The sequence below is a fragment of the Megascapheus bottae genome, chromosome 32 (genome assembly GCF_031878675.1).
Source record: "Megascapheus bottae isolate mThoBot1 chromosome 32, mThoBot2.hap1, whole genome shotgun sequence".
Classification (NCBI taxonomy): Eukaryota; Metazoa; Chordata; class Mammalia; order Rodentia; family Geomyidae; genus Megascapheus; species Megascapheus bottae.
In genome coordinates, this window is record NC_143540.1 from 3,728,895 (window position 1) to 3,747,404 (window position 18,510).

Below are 18,510 nucleotides of genomic sequence, written 5' to 3' on the forward strand. Positions count from 1 at the left end.
CTCGCCGCCGCCGCCGCCGCCTCTCGTCCTCTCCACAGGCTTCAGCCGAAGTCCACACGCGCGGCGGCCTCGGGTCCGGCACCGGGTCCGCGAACCCCGCAGTCCCCGGCCGGCGCCGCGGAGCCCAGAAAATAGGCGAGGGGGCGGGGCCTCCGGGCCCAGGACGCGGGGGCGGAGCCAAGGGAGGCGGGGCCATGGCTAAGGAGCGCTGAGCGGGGCCTCTGGGGACCAAGAAGCCCAACGTCTTTGCCACAGGGGCGTGGCCAAGATGGAGGGGCGTGGCCAGGCAATTAAGGGGAGTCGGGCGGGACCTGGGGAAAAGAGGCGTGGCCAGTGGTAGAAGCGGGACCAAGGAGATTAAGTGAGCTGGGCAGAGCCAGTTTCCCAGGCAACCCGAAGTCTCCGCCCCCGGGGGCGGGCCAGGAAAGGGGGTGTGGCTACACGGCCCACCGGCGATGCAGGCAGCTAGGGACTCAACCCCTCAAACTTGTTTCCCTCAGTCTGGTTTGGACCCTTGGCCATTCCGGGTTCCCCATGACCTCCTCCACCAGTCCCAGGACAGCTCTCACCTGTGCCTGGGTCCCCCCACGGCGGCCAGCAGGGCAGTCTTCTCCCCGGGGGCTCCATCACTGCTTCTTCTCTGGGGAGGACTGGGTTGGGTGGGTTTAGGGCCAGCTCTGAATGTACGGTGGTCTCATCTTGACCTTCCTGGCTTCATTCCGACGGCTGAGACCCTGTGTCCAAGGAGAATGGCAGGCACTGGAGATGAGGCCTTAGCTATGGCTTGTGGGGCCACCATTCAATCCATTATGTATTATGACATTATGTATTTCTGTCTTTTTTAAATTTTTCCTCCTGGAAGCGCACAGCCTCATGGAGAGAGCCAGGTCTACATGCTGCTGCTGGACCCGAGATCACAAAAAAGGCATCCGTCTTGTTTCCAGCTACCTGGACTGCATGGCGGCTCTGACTTCTAGAAAAGTTGGCTTCGGGGCCCCTTTTCACAGTGACTCTATAGCTTATCTGAGCGTGCGCACTTGGTCCCTGCTGTGTGGAGAGAGGAGTCTTGGAAACGCAGCCTCCTCCTTCCTACCCCAGCCCCTCTGTCCGTGCTCCAGAGGAGAAAATGCCACAGCGGTTAACAAGTTAGATCATGTAACCCGATCGTTTCTGGCACTGTCACGAGACCGGATTCTTTCTACTTGCTAAGCAGCTGGAACAAAAAATATGACATATTTTCATCAAGATTGAAAAAGAGTAAGAACCTCAAACTACAACAGCTTCAAGCATCAATATGGGGGGAAACAAACGACTACACCCATGTCAGTTGGGATGCCCCCCTCAACATGATGTCCTTGAAAAATGCAGACCAAGAAGAGGGGAGCCGAGGCCACGTAGGGGTCCCTAAGAGCCCAGCGATGAGCCCAGGGGCTTCACACCCAGCCGGCCAGGCACCACCCGAAGGGCCTGGGGTGGAGAATTTGCTTCTTACACCAAGTGCCCAGAGGACCTGGCTCTGGCCCCACCAAGACCACTGACCCAAATGGGTCTTTGGAAATCCACCTAGAACGTTCCATCTTTGATTGGGGAAGATGTTCCCCACAGCACTTGGTTCTCAGGGATGCAGGGTGAGTAAGCTACAGGTTGGAGACTTAGGGTTCCCAAGATGGAGGCAAGGGTGGGGCCTGGTAAGAAAAAAAGATGCCTTTTCTAGATGGGAACCCCCCCTCCATGAGAGCTCAAGCAGGTGGGCGATGTCTACAAGGCACAAGGTGGCATGTGGACCTTTGGCACAGAGTGTCCTCAGGAGTTCGGCTGAACCCAGGGTGGGGGATGCAGACAAAAGAGCCCGGACAGGTAGTCACTAGAACCTGCCCAGGAAATGTCCTCGTTACGCCCATGCTGTAATGGGGGCGAGGCGGCACTTCCTGCTGTGAAGCCGGGATCCCTGTAGGATGGAAGGCCTGCCGGCCAGCCACCCAGTCCAGCCCAGTGCTGAGTCGCCTGTGTGTCACCCACCCCGTGTGACAGCAGAGGAAATGCTGGGTGACGAGCCTGGCCCACTGGCTGCCAGAGGCCTCAGCCACACAATGAGTGCAAGGGAAGGAGCCTTGATCTTTTTTTTTTGTTGTTGTTGTTGCCAGTCCTGGGCTTGAGCTCAGGGCCTGAGCACTGTCCTTGGACTTTCTCAAGGCTAGAGCTCTACCACTTGAGCCTCAGCACCACTTCCGGCTCTTTTTTCTATATATGTGGTACCGAGGAATTGAACCCGGGTCTTTGTGCATGCTAGGCAAGCGCTCTACCACGAGGCCAAACTCCCAGCCTTGCTTGTTACTTTTTCAGCTAAGGTCCCCTGCCCTCAGGCCAAGCCTTGGCCCACAATCCTCCCACGTTCCCATCTCCCAAAAGGCCAGGAGTATCTCTACTTACCTTCTCTCCCCGGCAGGAGACAGACGTCCTTTCTCCTGGGGGGCGAAGTCCAAAGTCTTGTCCTGGAAGAGGCAAGGGAATCTGGGGAGGGCAAGGGCGGCTGGCGGTGTGAACAAGAGACAAGGGCTTCCTTCCTTCCATTTCTTTATTAATGAGTCAAGATACACCAAGACGGAATCAAAAAGTGACGTCAAAGGCTCGAGCATCCGGCGCTGTGCGGGCATCCAGCTCGTCATGTTAATACTGCGTAATAGTAATTCAAGTATCTCGTGCCCTGCGTCACCCCACGGGCTGTGGGGGGGCTGGCAGTGCCTCTGGAGTTCCTTCCATAGGTGTGGGGGGAAGACAGGGTGCTTCTGGGTCCAGTGTCCTGGGGCAAAGTGACACAGGCCGTACTAGGTTAAGCACATGGTGGGTGTGGCAGGTGCCACGAGAAGGTGCTGGGCCAGGTCCTAAGGGAAAACAAAGCACACTGGGGTGCCTTGGCCCCAGCCTGCAGGGTGGGGAAGGGAGAAAGGGTGCCCTCGAAGGGGAGAGCACGGTGGCAGGGGCCTGGAGAGGGCTCCAGGAAGGAGAAGCAGCCACGGTAGCCCTTTATTGTTGTTTCTGGAAAGCCAATGGAAACATGAGGGCAACAACCATCACACCCACTGGCAGCATGGGGGAGGGGTTCATCAGGAAACTGGGGGACAGTTCCTTGTAGGAGGATGGTGCCAGGCACAGATGCAGCTCCTATCTCCTCCGGTCTTCTATCAGCATCAAGTGGAAGAGGAGCCATAAAAAGCGAGTTCCATCAAGTCAGTGGAGACTACAGCGGTGCCCGGTGGCTGGCGGGGGACTGGAGGGGGAACGGCTTCGGGTGCTGGTCAGGACCCTGCGAGGCTCAGGATGGCGTCTTTTGCGTGGAGGTTCAGCACAAAGGAGGAGCTCCTTCCTGGTGAGGCAGCTGCCTGCGCCCCCTGTGCAGGCAGAGGCAGCGCCAAGGAATCGAGGATCAGGGGACCCTCACTTATCTAGGAACACAGCCCACCGGGGTTGAGGAAGAGTGGAGCCCCCTGGCAAAGCCAAGGAGCACGCCTCTGCTTGTTTTCAGGCCAAGGACAACCTCTTATTTTTGTGCTGGTACTAGGGCTTGAACTCAGGAGCTGGGCGATATCCCTTAGCTTTTTCTTTCCAGGCTTCTACCATTTGAGTCACAGCTCCATTTCCGGCTTTTTGCTGGTCTGTCGGAAATAAGGGTCTCCTGGACTCTTCTTGGCTGGCTTGGAACGATCCTCAGACCCTAGCCTCCTGACGTCAGCCACCGCGCCCGGCTTGGAAACCTCCGTGAGAAGGGACATGGTTGGGCCGGCCACTCACATTTCCCAAATCAAAACCTGCCTTCTAGTCCGTGTGTCCTCAACCTGCAGGTCAAGGCGTCTTCTCCGCTCGAGGCTCCAGGCCGCCAGTGTCCGTCATCTCCTCAATTTGGCACTGCTGGGGAAAACTCAATCCAGAGGGCCACAGTCCTCAATCCCACACACACGGTGGGGCGATCTGCCCCAGATAATACAATAATCGTCATTGGAATAACTTACAAATCTACAAAAGACACCTCTGACTCACACACAGGGGAGGGGCGCGTGCTCACGGCCAGGTGTTTTGAGTGGAGACAAATGTCCCCATAATCAATGATGCAGTGAAGCCCCCCCCCCCGCCTGGCCTGCTCCCCTCACCCCCTCCCTGGGCCCACTCGGGGCCCAGGGCTGTGGTTAGAAGAGGGGTTCAGTGCAGTTAGGCGGTGGGCGCGGGTCCCCGGGGCTGGCTGGTCACGTCGCTGTGGCCCAGGGCTGCCCGGGGCCATCACAAGATGACACACTGAAGTTTGTGGGTACCAGTGGCCCGGTCTCCCCGCCATTTAGTTTTCTTCTTTTTCTTCTGGCTTTTATCTGGAATCTGTTGCCTTTTGAACAACAGAAGGGGAGGAAGATAGAGGAAGCGGTAGCATTGCCTCCCCTCTGCCTTTTACTCCTGACTCGAGAGGCAGAGGGGTACCCCTGGGCATAGGGTTGGGGTATGCCAGAGGGTTCTGCAGGCTGGAGGAGGCCTGGCCAAAGAGAAGACCTGGACCCTGGGTCTGCAAGGGAATGTTCTAGAAACTTCACACTAACATCTGGAGACCAGTGGCCTGGGGGTCTGGGAGGACAAGTCAGTCTGTGAAGTCTGGGGCTGTTTGGGAACTCCTACACAACCTGGGGGAACATTCTGGTGTTAGGGGGCCCAGAGTGGGGCACAGCTCACCTGATAACCCTGACGAGGTCATGGAAGGCTTTGTCCACGTTGAGAGGCGGGTCCTTGGCGCTGGTTTCTATGTACGAAATCTGGAAGGCAAAGCTTCATTCAGTTAGGCGCAGTAAGCTCTACACACAGCCTCGTCCTACCCTCCGTTTTATTTTATTTTATAGGGGGTGGGACATGGGGCTTGAACTCAGGGCCTGGGTGCTGTCCCTGAGCTCGTTTTTGCTCAAGGCTTGCATTCTACCACCTTGAGCCACAGTGCCACTTCCGGTTTTCTGGTGGAGATCAGAGTCTCAGGGACTTGCCTGCCCCAGGCTGACTTTGAACCTCGATCCTCAGATCTCAGCTTCCTGAGGAGCTAGGATGACAGGCGTGAGCCACTGCACCTGGCCTGTCCCTCCCTTTAAAGCCCAACATTCCCAGAGGTCACAAGCAGCACCCCAGAGCGCTAGGCAGTCCTGGCCCCTTTGGTGACTCCTCACCCCGGAAGGCTGGAAAGCCTAAGGGCTTTCCCAGAACCCTCTGGTTCTCTAGGCACAGATTTTAAATAGCTCCCTAAAAATAGAATAAAAACATCTTTTAATCTACTCAAAGACCAAACGAGGAGCTCTTCTGATTCCGTCGGTCTCCTTGCTGAGTCCGTCTGTCCCAGGCCTCGGTAATGGGAACATGCGTGGACAGCCCCAGCCTCGAGTGGGGAGAACTCTTCTGCCTGCTCCTCCACCTCCTGCACCCTCGTGTCCCCCCACTAGGGTGCGCTGGCTCACAGGCGCTCCCGGCCCTCGGGTTTCACGATGCCTGTCAGCAAGTGTGCTATCTGCTAGTGTGCTATCTAGCAGCTATCTGCTGCTAGAACTGGGGTGCTGTGGGGGGGGCCTGCGGTGTCCCACACCACTGCCTGTGACCTGCCTTGCCTTCCTCTCCAGCCTGAGAGCCAGGGGCCCGTGGCTCACACCTGTAATTCCCAGAGAGGAGGCCAAGACCTGAGGATGGTGGTTCAAAGCCAGCCCGGAGGCGGGGGAACTCCAGGAGACCCTTATCGCCAATGAGCCAGCAAGAAGCCAGACGCAGAGCTGTGGCAAAAAGTGGTAGAACACCGCCCTTGAGTGGAAAAGCCAAGCGAAACTGTGAGGGCCTGGCATCAAGCCCCGGTGCTGGCGTGCACACGCGTGCACACGCACACACACACACACACGCGCGCACACGCACACACGCGCACACACGCACGCGCACGCACACACACGCACACGCACGCACACGCGCACACACGCACGTGCACACACACACACGCACACGCACGCACACGCACACGCACACACACACACAATCACACTCACAACCTACATTGTGTTTCGTCGCCATTTCTCTCCCTTGCTCTCTGGTGATTTTCCTCAGATGCATCAAATCCACCTTGTTGGCCACGAGGATCATGGGAAAGGACTCCCTGGGAAACAAAGGCAGAGCTGGGTGAGCGCGGCGCCCCCGGGGAGCCTGTCCCTTGAGGGCTGCCCCTGCCCCAGGCCTGGTCCTCCTCTCTCCATGGCTCTCGTGGTCCTCCCCACGAGGGGCTCCTCCCCCACTTCTCCCTGCTCTGGGGATGGCACCCAGGGCCTTGTGCGTGCCAAGTCAAGGGCTCTGCCTCTGAGCTCTATCCGGAGCCTCACTTTCTGCTCTTTCCATTGCCTCTTGGAGAGTCCATGACCCACACTGGTTGGACTCAAAACAGACTCCAAATCCTTTTTATTATCTTATGAAATGCTAAGTGGAAAAAAATAATAAGCCTTTAATTAGGAGCTTATGAACCTCAGGAGTCAGAACGCAATTTAATCAAGTCTTACTGGAGGGGAAAATGCTGTTTTTCTTCGAACCTCACAGGAGCGTGGTTAAAGTGGAGTTGCGCTGACGGTTAGGGGCAGGCGGGGAAGGGGCTGGCCCCTGGGAATCCTGGATGCGGGATCCTGGGGAAGGATGGGCCTGCAGCCCCAGCCACCCGGGAGGCATGGCAGGAGGATGGTGGTTTGAGGCTAAGCTAGGGCAAGAGCCACAGACTCCAGCCAAAAAAAAAAAAGAGGAAACTGCAAGAGCTTATCTGAAAAATAACTGAAAAGAAAAGAAGGAAAGGCGAGGGGGCGGCTCAGCCCAGCCAGGAGGCCTGGGGTTCCAACTCCAGAGCCACCAAAGAAACCAAGGAAAGATAGCTGGGAGGAGCCTAGGAGGGACTGACAGGAAGGAGGAGGGGAGGAGGGGAGGAGGGGGGGAGGCTGCCCGCCTCCCACCCCCGCCCTCACCTGTCCTTGACGCGCAGGATGAGCTGGTGGAAGCGGTCCACGTGCTCGAAGCTGGCCCTGTCGCTGACGGAGTAGACGATGAGGAAGCCGTCCCCTGTGCGCATGTACTGCTCCCGCATGGCACTGAACTCCTCCTGCCCGGCCGTGTCCAGAACTGCAGGGGCGGGGCGGGGTCACTCAGGCCGCCTGGGTCCAGGCCTGCCATCCTGGCTGGCACCCTGAGGGGGGGCGGGGGAGGAAGCTGGGGCGCTGTAGGGGGGTTGGCTGGGGACGGAACAAGCACAGACACCCGCAGCGGGCATCAGAGGCTGACTGCAGCGTCGGCCTGCCTGCTCCTCACGAGGTCCACGTGGAGGCCAAGTGACGAAGACCACGCGAGAAACAGAAGAAGGGAAAAGCGCACGCCACCCAGGTGCCAGCCAAAGGAAAGGCTGGGGACAGAATCTAAGCGAGACAAATCCCCAGTGACAAAGCCACAGGTGAACAGGATGGTGAAAGGCCCTGAGTGCCGGGGGCCTTAGCTCCCGCCTGCAATCCCGGCCCCTCAGGAGGCGGAGATCTGAGGATCACAATTCCAGTCAGCCTGGAAGGAAAATCAACCAAACGGGGGTGGGGAAGCGCACACCACACCAAATGGCAGAGCCCCGGTACTGAACATGCAACCTGAGCAATGGGCAAAGGCCAGGAAAAGGAGGAGGAGGAGGAGGAGGAGGAGGAGGAGGAGGAGGAGGAGGAGGAGGAGGAGAGGGAGGAGGACGAAGAGGAGAGGGAGGAGGAGGAGAAGGGAGGAGGGAGGAGAGGGGCTGGCCCTCATCCAGCTGCCCCTCCCCATCTGCCTCTCCACCTCTCCACTTCCCAGGAGCCCCGCTGTCAGGAGAGCATGGCCCGAGCCAGAAGAGCACCCATGAACTCAGGGCCTGGTGCCTGCTAAGGTCCAAGGTGCTGGATCCCCTGAGCCCCTCCCCAGCTCTGGGGTGCAGCTCTGGGGTGCTGCCCCAGCTCTGGGGTGATAGCTGGCCAGCAGCTGCTCGTAGCTTCTCGGTTGATAGGGGCTTGTCCTAACTTTGGCCTTCAACCGCCATCTTCCTGACACAGACCTCCAGGGGCAGAGACTACAGCCCCCCCCCCCCCACCGCCCGGCCCTCCCGCGGCTGTCTCCTTGGTGATCCCTCCCTCCCACACCTGCACCTCAGCCCCTCAGCTCCCTCTCCAGGCCCAGTCACCCAGCTGCTGCCTTGTCTGCCGGCAGGGGTGAGAGGCGGCCCACACAGTGCAGGTCCAAGATTGGACACGGTTTCCCCTGCAAACTCCATTCTCTGGGCTCTTCTCCTTCTCCCCCGACCTCTCCCTGTCCTCCGTCCTCCAATCCTCATATCCTTTACAGCATATCAGGACAGAATCCACCCCCCCAGTTTCCCTCATCTCCCCACCACATCATGTCCCACCTCCTCTAGGAACCTTCTAGAAGCAGCCACCTCCACTCCGCTGTTCGGCTCCCCCTCACCAGCTGTTAAGTCCTAGCTTTCCATCTGTTCTTGAGCACAGAGATGGTGAACACACCTGCCTCAGGACCTTTGCGCCTGATACTTCTAAGCCAGGCCCCAGCTCCTCACGGCCTCTCCCCCTGGCCTGGCCTCCTCTCTCCTTCCCAGCATCTCCCGCCACCCACACCATGCAGATGGCCGTGACATTGGGCTTGTGAGACAATGAGGCCGTGGTTCCTCAGCAGCCAGGGACAGCCAGGGACACCGTGGCTGGCGCATGTAATCCCAGCTACTCAGGACTCTCGAGGATCTGAGGATGGAGGTTCAAAGCCAGCCAGGCAAGTCTGTGAGACCCTCACTTACACAGAATCACCAAACAAGCTGGGAGTGGTGTGGAGCTGTGGCTCAAGTGGTAGAGCACTAGCTTTGATCCAAAAAGCTCAGGCACAGTGCCAGGCCCCGAGTTCAAGCCCCAGGATCTGCACGATGGCAGCAATATCTCTTCACTGAAAGGAAACTTTGGATTCTCTAACACCTTTTTTTCTTGCTGTGTGTGTGTGTGTGTGTGTGCATGCACGCGCACGTGTGCATGCCAGTAGTAGTCCTTAAACCCAGGCTTCGAGCTCTCGCTCAGCTTTTACACATGGCCGGCACTCTACCACTTGAACCAGGCCTCCCGTTCTTCCACAAAGCCTTTCAGGCCCTGTAGGGAGTTGTCTACAGCCGACGGTCACCCAGCCTCCCACCCTCCTCCACTGATGGCCCCTCATCCCGGACTCACCATCCAGGATGGCCCATTGGCCGTCAATCTCCGTGTGCTTCAGGTAGGAGTCCTCGATGGTGGGATCGTAGTCCGGCACAAAGATCTTCTGGAAGAACTGGATGGTGAGGGCGCTCTTGCCCACGCCCCCATCTCCCACCACCACGAGCTTGTACGTGGGGAGATTGTCGCTGGGGACAGCACTGGTCGCCATGTTGTTTCTGGTCAGTCAGACCTGAGGAGGCAAGGAAGGGAGACTGAGGCAGGGGCCCCTCTCCTCACTCCAACATGGTTTAAACATGGGGAAAGGCAGCAGAACTGGACTGCCAGTCACTGAGCATGGACGTGACAGACCTAGGTTGGGACACAGCCCTCCCCTCCTGCCACAAGGACAGCCCACAGCCATGTCGAGCAGCTCCTCTGGCTGGGCACCTGGGGCTCACACCTGTCACCCCCGCCACTCAGAAGGCTGAGATCTTCAGATCAAGGTTCAAAGCCAGCCCGGGCAGGAAAGTCATGGAGCCTCTGATCTCCAGTGGACCACTGAAAAGTTGGAAGTGGCACGGTGGCTTACATAGTAGAACGCTAGCCTTGAGCATAAAGAAGCCCAGGGACAGCGCCCAGGCCCAGAGTTCAAGCCTAGAACTAGCACATAGAAAAATGGGGAAGAAAAGAAAAAAGAAAAAAGCAGCCACACAGCAGAGCGGGCCACTGCACACAGCCACAGGCCCACGTGGGCTGCCCGGCACTGAGGGGATGGTTTCCATGGCAAACGGATGAAGCTGCTCCGCCACAGTTGGTTCCCATGGCAACCCCAGCCCCGCCCAGCCGACTCCACGCCCCACGCTGGAAACTTCTTCCCCAGGCGAGCCTGCTGCCCTAGCCGCTGAATAGCCGCCCCCCACCCCTGCAGAAGGAAGCCTCCGGGAAAACTAAGTAGAAAAGGAGGTGGCTCTGGTTGTTGCCTGCTTTTTTTTTTTATGCTGGTCCAGGGCCTGAACTCAGGGCCTGCGTGCTGTCCCGGAGCTTCTTTTCAAGACGAGGAATCCTACCCCTGAGCCACAGTTCTGGCTTTTTTCTTTTTTTTGTAGTTCAGTGGACTACTCTAGAGTCTCACACAGACTTTCTCCTTCCGGCGGGGCTGGCTCTGAACTGGGATCCTCAGACCTCAGCTTCCTGAGTAGCCCCAGTGCCCGGCAGCACTGCCTTGTCTTCTCTGGCTCTTCTCTGCTCCAGTGAGCAGGAAGTGGGACTCGTGGCTCAGGGTGGCTGGTGTCACCTCTTCTGTGCTGGCCCGGGCTCTGGCTGTGGAACTCGGTGCACTCCCAGGGTTGCCCTTCCCTTAGGCACAATTCCCAGAAACGGGCAGGCTGGCCTGGGGTGGTGTGGCCTCGGTGGAGGGGTGGTGCAAGGAGGCCTCCAGGCATCCCTCTAGGGTCAGGTTCACACTTCCTCCCCCAGCCCCGTCTAGCACAGGGTTTCTGATCTTGGCTAACCCTCAGCTCCACCAGCCACCCCGCCCCCACCCTGTGCCGCCACCACCACCGCACTGGCCCTTCAATCTACCACAAGGATCTTTCCAGGAAGCCGCTCCCAAATACAAGACCTCCATCCCCTCCCGGCCCTCTGCCACCCTTCTTCCTTTTGACAACTCACACATACTGCGCCAAGAAGCGCTGTAGGGTATGGTGGATCGTGCCTGTAATCCTGGCTATACAGAGGGCAAAAGGGGGATCGTGATCCAAGAGGCCTAATGGAAAAAACACCTAAAGCAAGAAGGGCTGGGTGTGGCCTAGAGCTCCAATACCTTTACAGCCACAAAGAAGGCGGAGGAGGAAGATGAGAGCTGCTAGCCCCAGGGCACCCAGAAACAGTTTCCTGGTTATGTCCTGAGTTCTGTAGATGCCTGTTCAGCTGAGGACTGACCACAAAGCTCCCGGCTGCGTTGCCTCTTCTAGGGTGAGCAGCCCCTCTCTGCCTCCCTCCAACCCAGGAACGAGGGTGCATGGGCTGAGGGTAGACTTTGTCCCTGGCTCCCCGAAAGGCTAGGCACCGGATGCAACAGAGAACATGGGTCACAGACATCTAGCCAGGCGCTGGGCAGCTTACCTCTGTCATCCTAGCCATTCAGGAGGTTGAGGTGTGTGGGTGGTGGTTCAAAGCCAGCCGAAGCAGGCAAGTCCATGAGACCTTCCAATGAACCTCTTAAAAATCCAAAGTGGAGCTGTGGCTCAAAGTGGTAGAGCACTAACCTTGAGCAAAAGAGCTCAGGCACAGCACCCAGCCCTGAGTTCAAGTCCTACAACTGACTGAAAAAAAAAAAACAACAACAACTGATAGGGCCCACAGAAATCTGAATTGTTAGAGGAGATAAAAATTCCAGACCTGGGCCTGGCCTCAGCTCACTAACTGGCCCTGGGACTCTTTACGGTTTGAATACAGCCTACCAGAAGGCAGAGAATGTTCTGAAAGCTTTGGCTGGCTTGGACAAGAGACAAGACATGAAAGGAAATGGAACTCACCCTGAGGAGCGCCAGGCAGAGAGCAGAGCAGGGCAGGGGCTCTTTCTGCCTGAAGGGAAATTTCCAGAGAAGCAAGGTACAGTGGGGGAGGGAGGGCAAATGGCACATTAAAAAAAAAAAAAAAAGCCTGCCCTTCCCTTCCTTTCCATCATTCATATTCAAAATGTGAAACACCATTGAATGAAGAATGCGAATTTTATTTTATGCATGACCAAAAACAACCCCAGGAAGAACCAAAGGTTAGGGGGGAAGGGGAGAGGCCGGCAGTCTTTTTTTTAAAGGCAGACGAGAAACTTCCTGAGCACGAGCCAGGCATGGCAATGGGTAGGCCTAGCCCAATGCCCAAGCCCACGATCCTTTAGCCAGAGGCCACTTTCCAGAGCGGATGCACTTCAATGATGTTTGTTTTCTCTCTTCTGCCCTCCCTAACTGACCTGCCCCCTCTTCTACCCTCTATCCCCACCTGCAGCACTTCCATTCAACACCAGCCACCAGCTAATCCTAGCTATCAGGAGGATGAGACCTAAGGACCAAGGTTCAAAGCCAGCCCAGGCAGGAAAGTCTGGGAGGCTCTAATCACCAATGAACCACCAAGAAGTGGAGCTGTGGCGCTCAGAGACAGTGCCCAGGCCCTGAGCTCAAACCACAGGAACAGCACATGCACACACACACACACACACACACACACACACACGCATCAACCAGCCTGCACTCCTACTTACTCAGAAGGCAGAGAGAGATGGGAGAAGGGCAGGGGTTAATCGTCTGAAGCCAGACAGGCAGGGAAAACAAAAATGTACTCTGATTCCATCTCAATCCCCAGCCAGGTGTGCCAGTACACACCTGACCACCTCACCATTCCCGGAAACCCCGACAGGGAGAGCACAGTCCCCGATTGGTAAGAGGAGCACGAAGCAAGGCCTTTTCTCAACAGAACAACAACAAAATCCAGAGCTGAAGGTGTGGTCCAGAGGATAGAGCGCTGTCTTCCCAGTGCAGGCCTAAGTAAGACCCCGAGTTCCAACCCCTAGGACAAAAGTAGCGGAAGTCTTCACTTCTCTGGTAGCTGTGTGACCTCTGCACCACGCCTGTGGGTGAGCGCATGCAGCTAGAGGCGGTACGGCTGTGTCCTGTGGGCTGGCTGGTCATCAAAAAGCCTATTTATTCAGCCTTGATGTGGACTAAGCCCTTAACATACGTTTCCACCCCAGATGAGGTGAGGCTGGTGTAACAGTTTCCCCAAACATCCACCCGTGTGTTTTCTGTTTTGTTTTTTACTTCTTGTGCCAATCCTGGGGCTTGAATTCAGGGCCTGGGTGTTATTCCTCAGTTTTGTTTTGTTTTGTTCTCCTCAAGGCTGGCATTCTACCACTTGAGCCACAGCTCCACCTGTGGCTTTCTGGTGGTTCACTGGAGATAAAAGTCTCACAGACTTTCCTGACTTGACTGGCTTTGAACTGTGATCCTCAGATCTCAGCTTCCTGAGGAACTAGGATTATAGACATGAGCTACCACGCCCAGATGAGTTATTTCTAATGCAATAAATGAATGCTTTTCGTAGTAAAGATCCAGGCCCTGCACATACCCGGCTCAGAGTTCTACCAATGCTTCTTGATCTACATCATCCCTGGGCTTCATAGCTATTGTAGACGATGTCATCCAGAGGAAAGCACTCTGGGTAACACATGGGTTTCTTCTGGTCATAGGAGGAGAAGGGCCTGACTTCAGAATTTGATTTGCCTAAAAAAGATTTGCCAGAAGAACAATACCATACCCCCTGCTGATGTTCACTGAGGGATATGGCACACAGTTCTTGTACAGAAAAAGTGCTTTTTTGTTTTGTTTTGAATACTAAGATTCAAACTCAGGTCAAGGATCTACTTGAGCCACACCCCTCATCTTCACTGCTTTGGTTATTTTTCAGGTAGGATCTCCTGAGTTTTGTCCAGCTCTGCATCACATTTCTCCTCTCTCTGCCTCTGATCCCGCTAGGAATGATAGGTACACACTATCAGACACAGCTTGTGGGTTGAGATGGGATCTTGCTAACTTTTTGCCTGGAGTAGACTTGAACTGCATTCCTCTCGATCTTGACCTCTGAGTAGATGGGCTGGCAGGCCTACGTTTACTTATTTTATTTTTATTTGTCATGGGGTTTGAACTCTGGGCCTGGGTAGTGCCCCTGAACTCTTCAATTCAAGGCTACTGTCCTACCCCAGAAGCCACAGCCCCACTTCCCATTTTCTAGTGATTAACTGGAGATAAGAGTCTCTCATTCTTTATTGCCCAGGCTGGCTTTCAACCTCGACCCTCAGATCTCAGCCTTCCGAGGAGCTAGGATTACAGGTGTGAGCCCCAGTGCCAGGCTCTGTGCCTAGCTTTTACAAAGCTCTCCCATGGTCCTCAGCGGACACACAAAGTACAGCCTGCAGTTTAGGATACATGTCATCACTGCCCTGCAGTCAAAGTAACGGAAAACTGACCTTGTCACAGTGTGGGGGAAGCCAGGCTGAGATCTGAGGATCAAGGTTCAAAGCCAAGACAGGCACAAAAGGACCAAAGACTCTTATCTCCAATTAACCTCTAGAAAACAGGAAGTGGGGCTGGCTCAAGGGTAGGGTGGTAGGCTTGAGCTGAAGAGCTGAGGGACAGCACCCAGGCCAAGTTCAAGCCCCATGACCTTAGAAAAAAAAGAAGAAAAAAAAAGGTGTGGGGAAATAGTGACCAGGAAAATTGGTCCCTGGAAAATGGCAATACACCAGGCAAAGGAAGAACTTAGGCTCTTAGTTTTAACTCCTGGCCGGGGCGGGGGGGGCGGGGGGGGGGATGTACTGGGGCTTGAACCTAGGACCTCATCTCTCACTAGCTTTTGCTGATCAAGCTGGCAAGCTGGCGCTCTCACTTGAGCCACTTTTCCACTTCCAGCTGGTTAACTGGAGATAACTCAGATTTTTCGGCCTTGGGGGTGGGGGCGGTGAGGGAAGGCCTGGCTGGAACCTGATCTGACAATCTCAGCCCCCTAGGATTCCAGGCGTGAGCCAGTGGCTCAGTTTCACCTTGTGCTGCGTGGTGAGCCACAGCAGACGCCCTAGAGACCAGTGGCTACACACCCACTCATAGACTGCTGGGGGCGGGGGGATAATTGAAATCCTCAGAAGTATGACAGAAAGGTAGGGTTTCCATCTGTACCTGTGCACATTTCACAGAAAAATAAATTATCAGAGAACGCCAAGGAAGGGTGAGGGTCACACTTCAGCATGTAAGTGAGATGGGGTCCAAGCCAGTATGGACGGTGTACAGAAGAGGCTGGCGAGGACAGCAGGCAGTGGGTAGATTCAGTCGGGGGTCAGTGGCTGCCCCTAGGCTTTCCTGGACACAGAGGGGCCCGTCCGGCCTCTAGTTCATCCACATCAACCCCACATGGGCAACTCCCAGAGAAATGCTTCATTCACCAAGATATTTTGTTCAAGTGCCAAACAACCAGCTCCTGTCCCCCTTTTCCACTCCTCCGGCCATCCCTGAGTTCAGAAATCAAACCAAAGCTTTGTTCTTATTTTGATTTCTTCCATAAAAATCTCAGACATGCAGGAAGCCCCTACCCAGTCCCGGACAAGTGGGAGTTGGGCTGCCGTCCTCTACTGGTGAGTGGGCGGGGTGCAGTGGGTGAAGGTGGATGGCAGGCTGAGGGCAGAAGCTCCAGCAGCCCCCTCCCCAGGCTTTATCTAGATTATGATGGTCCACCATCAAAACTCTTCAGTCCCTAAGAAACCCTCCACTGAGGGGAGCCTCTAAACACCCAAGGCCACAAAATTCATGGGGCCCCTATCTTTTTTCCCTGTCTCCACACAGAGCTGGTAGTACCCGAGCCCTGGCAGGCACAGATCCTCGAAACCCCATCTTAGCACAACAAACCTGTTCCTGCTTATTCACGGGAGTGTGGTGTCCTCCAGGGGGGACATCACACAGCACTATCTGCTGATTGTGTTGATAAAGTATAATGGTTATAGTAAGGCCATTGCCACATTTCTCTGGGAACTGACTACTCCCTGGTCCAAACGGGACTGCAATTGAGATCAGGATCAGGGTTGGATAACTCATAGGAGGCTAGCTGTCTGCCCTGGGTCAGAGGTGACCACGGGAAGGCATGGGTGCTCCAGGGGTCAAGAACTGACCAACAGGAAATCATTGTGCCTAAAGGATGAAAACAAGAGAATGGAAAACACAAGCTGCTTTATGCCAAGGCAAAGATGACAGTCTGACCTGTCATAAGGAAATGTCAAGGTCACATCTAGGATGGCAGATACCACCCCAAAGACAGCTGGCAGACCTAGAATACCCCACAGCATCAAAGCCCCAGGCCACCCAGACAACCTTAGACATACAGAGGTGCTGAGCCACCTGAACAGACCCCGTGGGTAAAATCCTTGGCCTGAAACACCCCCTGGTTAGCAGGGCCATGAAACTGACGGGAAATGAGGAGGTTGACAGCTCAGGTTTCTGCTCCGGGAAAAGCAGTCAGAAAAAAACTCTTAGGAGCGCTTTGTTCAGGGCTTAGCGCTGACACGTGTCAGATATTAATACACGCAGTCAGGAACTCACGCAGGAACCTGCCAGTGCAGTACACAGACTCAGATTGTGCAAATGCTGCACACAACACAAAGCTGACCCTTAGCGTCCTAGCCCAGCACCTCCAGCCAGTGAGATGCCAGAAGGGCCCAAACCCCTGGTCCAAAGCACAGAGTGGAGGCACAGAAGTCTCAGGCAACTTCTTGGCCTCCTCTAGCTCCAGTCCTTCCATCTGCAGAAGCCGAGAATCATCATCACCGCAGTCAAACTCCGGGGAGGTGAACCATGAGCACAGGCCAGTGCCTGCTCATGACCACAGAGCTCTGAGGCCTTCAAATCACATCTGCTGACTCCCGATGCCCAGCCAAACTCTGGAGACCACAATTCCAAGATCCAACACTCACCCTCTTTCTGGTTGGCTCCAAGATAAGACTGTGAGTCTCAGAGAAGCAAGAAGCTATTGTAGTCTGGGGACCTTCCTCACTCCAAGGGCTCCAGAGCATGGATCAGAGCCCCCCTGGAGGGGTCTATGTCCCCCCCACCCCCCACTCTCCTGGGCCAATGGCAGCCTCAGCCCCATGCAGGATCTGAGCTGGTGTCCAGGGCCCACACCTCCCTCCCTGACCTCCCACAACAGAGCTGGGGCCTCGAGGCAGCTCCCAAGACCCTGCCTGGGTTTGGGGGATCCTAGCAGTGACTACACGGGGCTGCCGCTCTGCATCCCTGTGGTCCCTTGGAAGCTGTGGCCGGCCCAGTGCCTGGCACACAGTGGGTACTTTACCACCATAGCAGCCTGATACAGGGGCTCTGGACGCCGAGGGGACCAGAGTCCCGCTCCCCGGGTCCAGGAGGAGGAGGGGGGGGGCTATTTACGAATCGGGGCCGCTTGTCACGGTAGACATTGCAACTCTCTCGGCGGATCCCTGCCCCGCAACGCCATTTTCAAGGGGGGGAGAGACCGCCCGCCAAGCTCCCGCCAATCCCCACTGCCCTCCTGGCGTCCCCCTGGCCCAGGACAGCCAGGGTGATTGTCCGGGTTGGGGAGACAGCAGGCCCACCCCACACCCCGACTGCATCCGGCGAACCCGGGACGGGGTCAAGAGGCGGCGCACGCCCCGGTCCGCGCGCGGGCGGGGGGTGGCGGAGCCCCCGTGGGCGCCCCGGGGCCGCCACACCTCCACCCCGGAACAAAGCGCAGGCCCCGGGTAGGGAGGGGGTGTCTCTGCCCAGCCCCCTCCCTTTCCAGGGCGCAGATCACTCACCGACAGCGCCCGCGCAGCTCCGCGGGGACCCTCAGGCCGGCCTCAGGAGGCGGCGGCGGCTGCCCGGCCCCAGGGCTCCAGGCAGCGGACGGCTAAGCGCTCGGGTCCTCCGCCAGCCGCCAACTGCGCGCGCCGGCCCCGCCCCGCGCAGGCCCCGCCCCGCGCCGACCAGACCACGCCCCGCGCCGACCAGACCACGCCCCGCGCCGACCAGACCACGCCCCCGGTCCCGCCCCGTATTAGCCCCGCTCCCACGCCTTAAAGGAACCGCAGCCCGTTCACCAGCCAGTCCACGTCCCATATTCTGACCTTTGCAGCCACGCCAGCTAAAACTGCAACGCAGAGCGTGGAGATCGGGGTGAAGCACCCCTTCCCTCTGGGTACCCCGACTCCAAATCCTCTCCCCTACAACCCGGGCCCCGCTGATTGCACAGGTCCCCCGACCCAGGTCGCCGCACTTACCAGGCCTCCGGCCCTTTAAAAGCTTGGGAAGTCCACGCGGCCCCACTGTCCCCACTGTCCCTGCACCGCCCCTCGGAGCCCGGACGACAGAGGCTGTGCGTCCGGGGCTCCTGACTGTACGTTATAAGGGGGAGGGGACGCGTGACAGCCTCCCCCATTTCACTGTTTCGGTTCCCCTAGTTCCTCTCCGTTATTTTTCCCCCTCTGGAAAAAGAAGGGGGGAAGAGGGGAAAGAATTCACATAAAATTCACCTCCTAAAGAGTCCGCAGTGGGGGTGACGATGGAGGGGACTGACGGACATGTGAAATGAAACCCCCTTCTACACCTACCACATTTTTTTAGCTCCACCTCTGGAAAGTTTTTTGGGGGGCGGGTATTTAACTGGATTTTCATGGACTCTCCTGCCCCTGCTGGTTTTGAACCACCATCCTGGGATCTCAGCCTCCTCCTGAGTAACA

At 56.8% G+C, this 18,510-nt stretch overlaps 1 protein-coding gene across 2 annotated transcripts; it reads right to left on the reverse strand.

Moving 5' to 3' along the window:
- Positions 1-3,726: 3,726 nt before the first annotated feature.
- On the reverse strand, positions 3,727-17,685 carry Mras (muscle RAS oncogene homolog). 2 transcript variants are annotated; one of them, XM_090323752.1, is made up of 6 exons: positions 17,590-17,685; positions 9,261-9,474; positions 6,996-7,149; positions 6,052-6,151; positions 4,711-4,790; positions 3,727-4,372 (listed from the first exon to the last, which is right to left on the reverse strand). In XM_090323752.1, the coding sequence occupies exons 2-6, from the start codon at positions 9,451-9,453 to the stop codon at positions 4,273-4,275; spliced, it is 627 nt and encodes a 208-aa protein (XP_090179878.1). In that variant the 5' UTR covers positions 9,454-9,474; positions 17,590-17,685; the 3' UTR covers positions 3,727-4,272. The 2 variants fall into 2 exon arrangements, with proteins under 2 accessions (XP_090179878.1, XP_090179879.1); XM_090323753.1 differs by lacking the exon at positions 17,590-17,685 and adding an exon at positions 11,349-11,375.
- Between the last annotated feature and the right edge of the window lie 825 nt (positions 17,686-18,510).

Excerpts from the sequence above, each read along its gene's own strand:
- Mras (XM_090323752.1), bottom strand. The coding sequence starts at position 9,453 with ATGGCGACCAGTGCTGTCCCCAGCGACAATCTCCCCACGTACAAGCTC. Across the intron at positions 7,150-9,260 it reads CCAATGGGCCATCCTGGATG|TTCTGGACACGGCCGGGCAG; the intron begins GTGAGTCCGGGA and ends CCGCCCCTGCAG. Across the intron at positions 4,373-4,710 it reads GACCTCGTCAGGGTTATCAG|GCAACAGATTCCAGATAAAA; the intron begins GTGAGCTGTGCC and ends GTTGTTCAAAAG.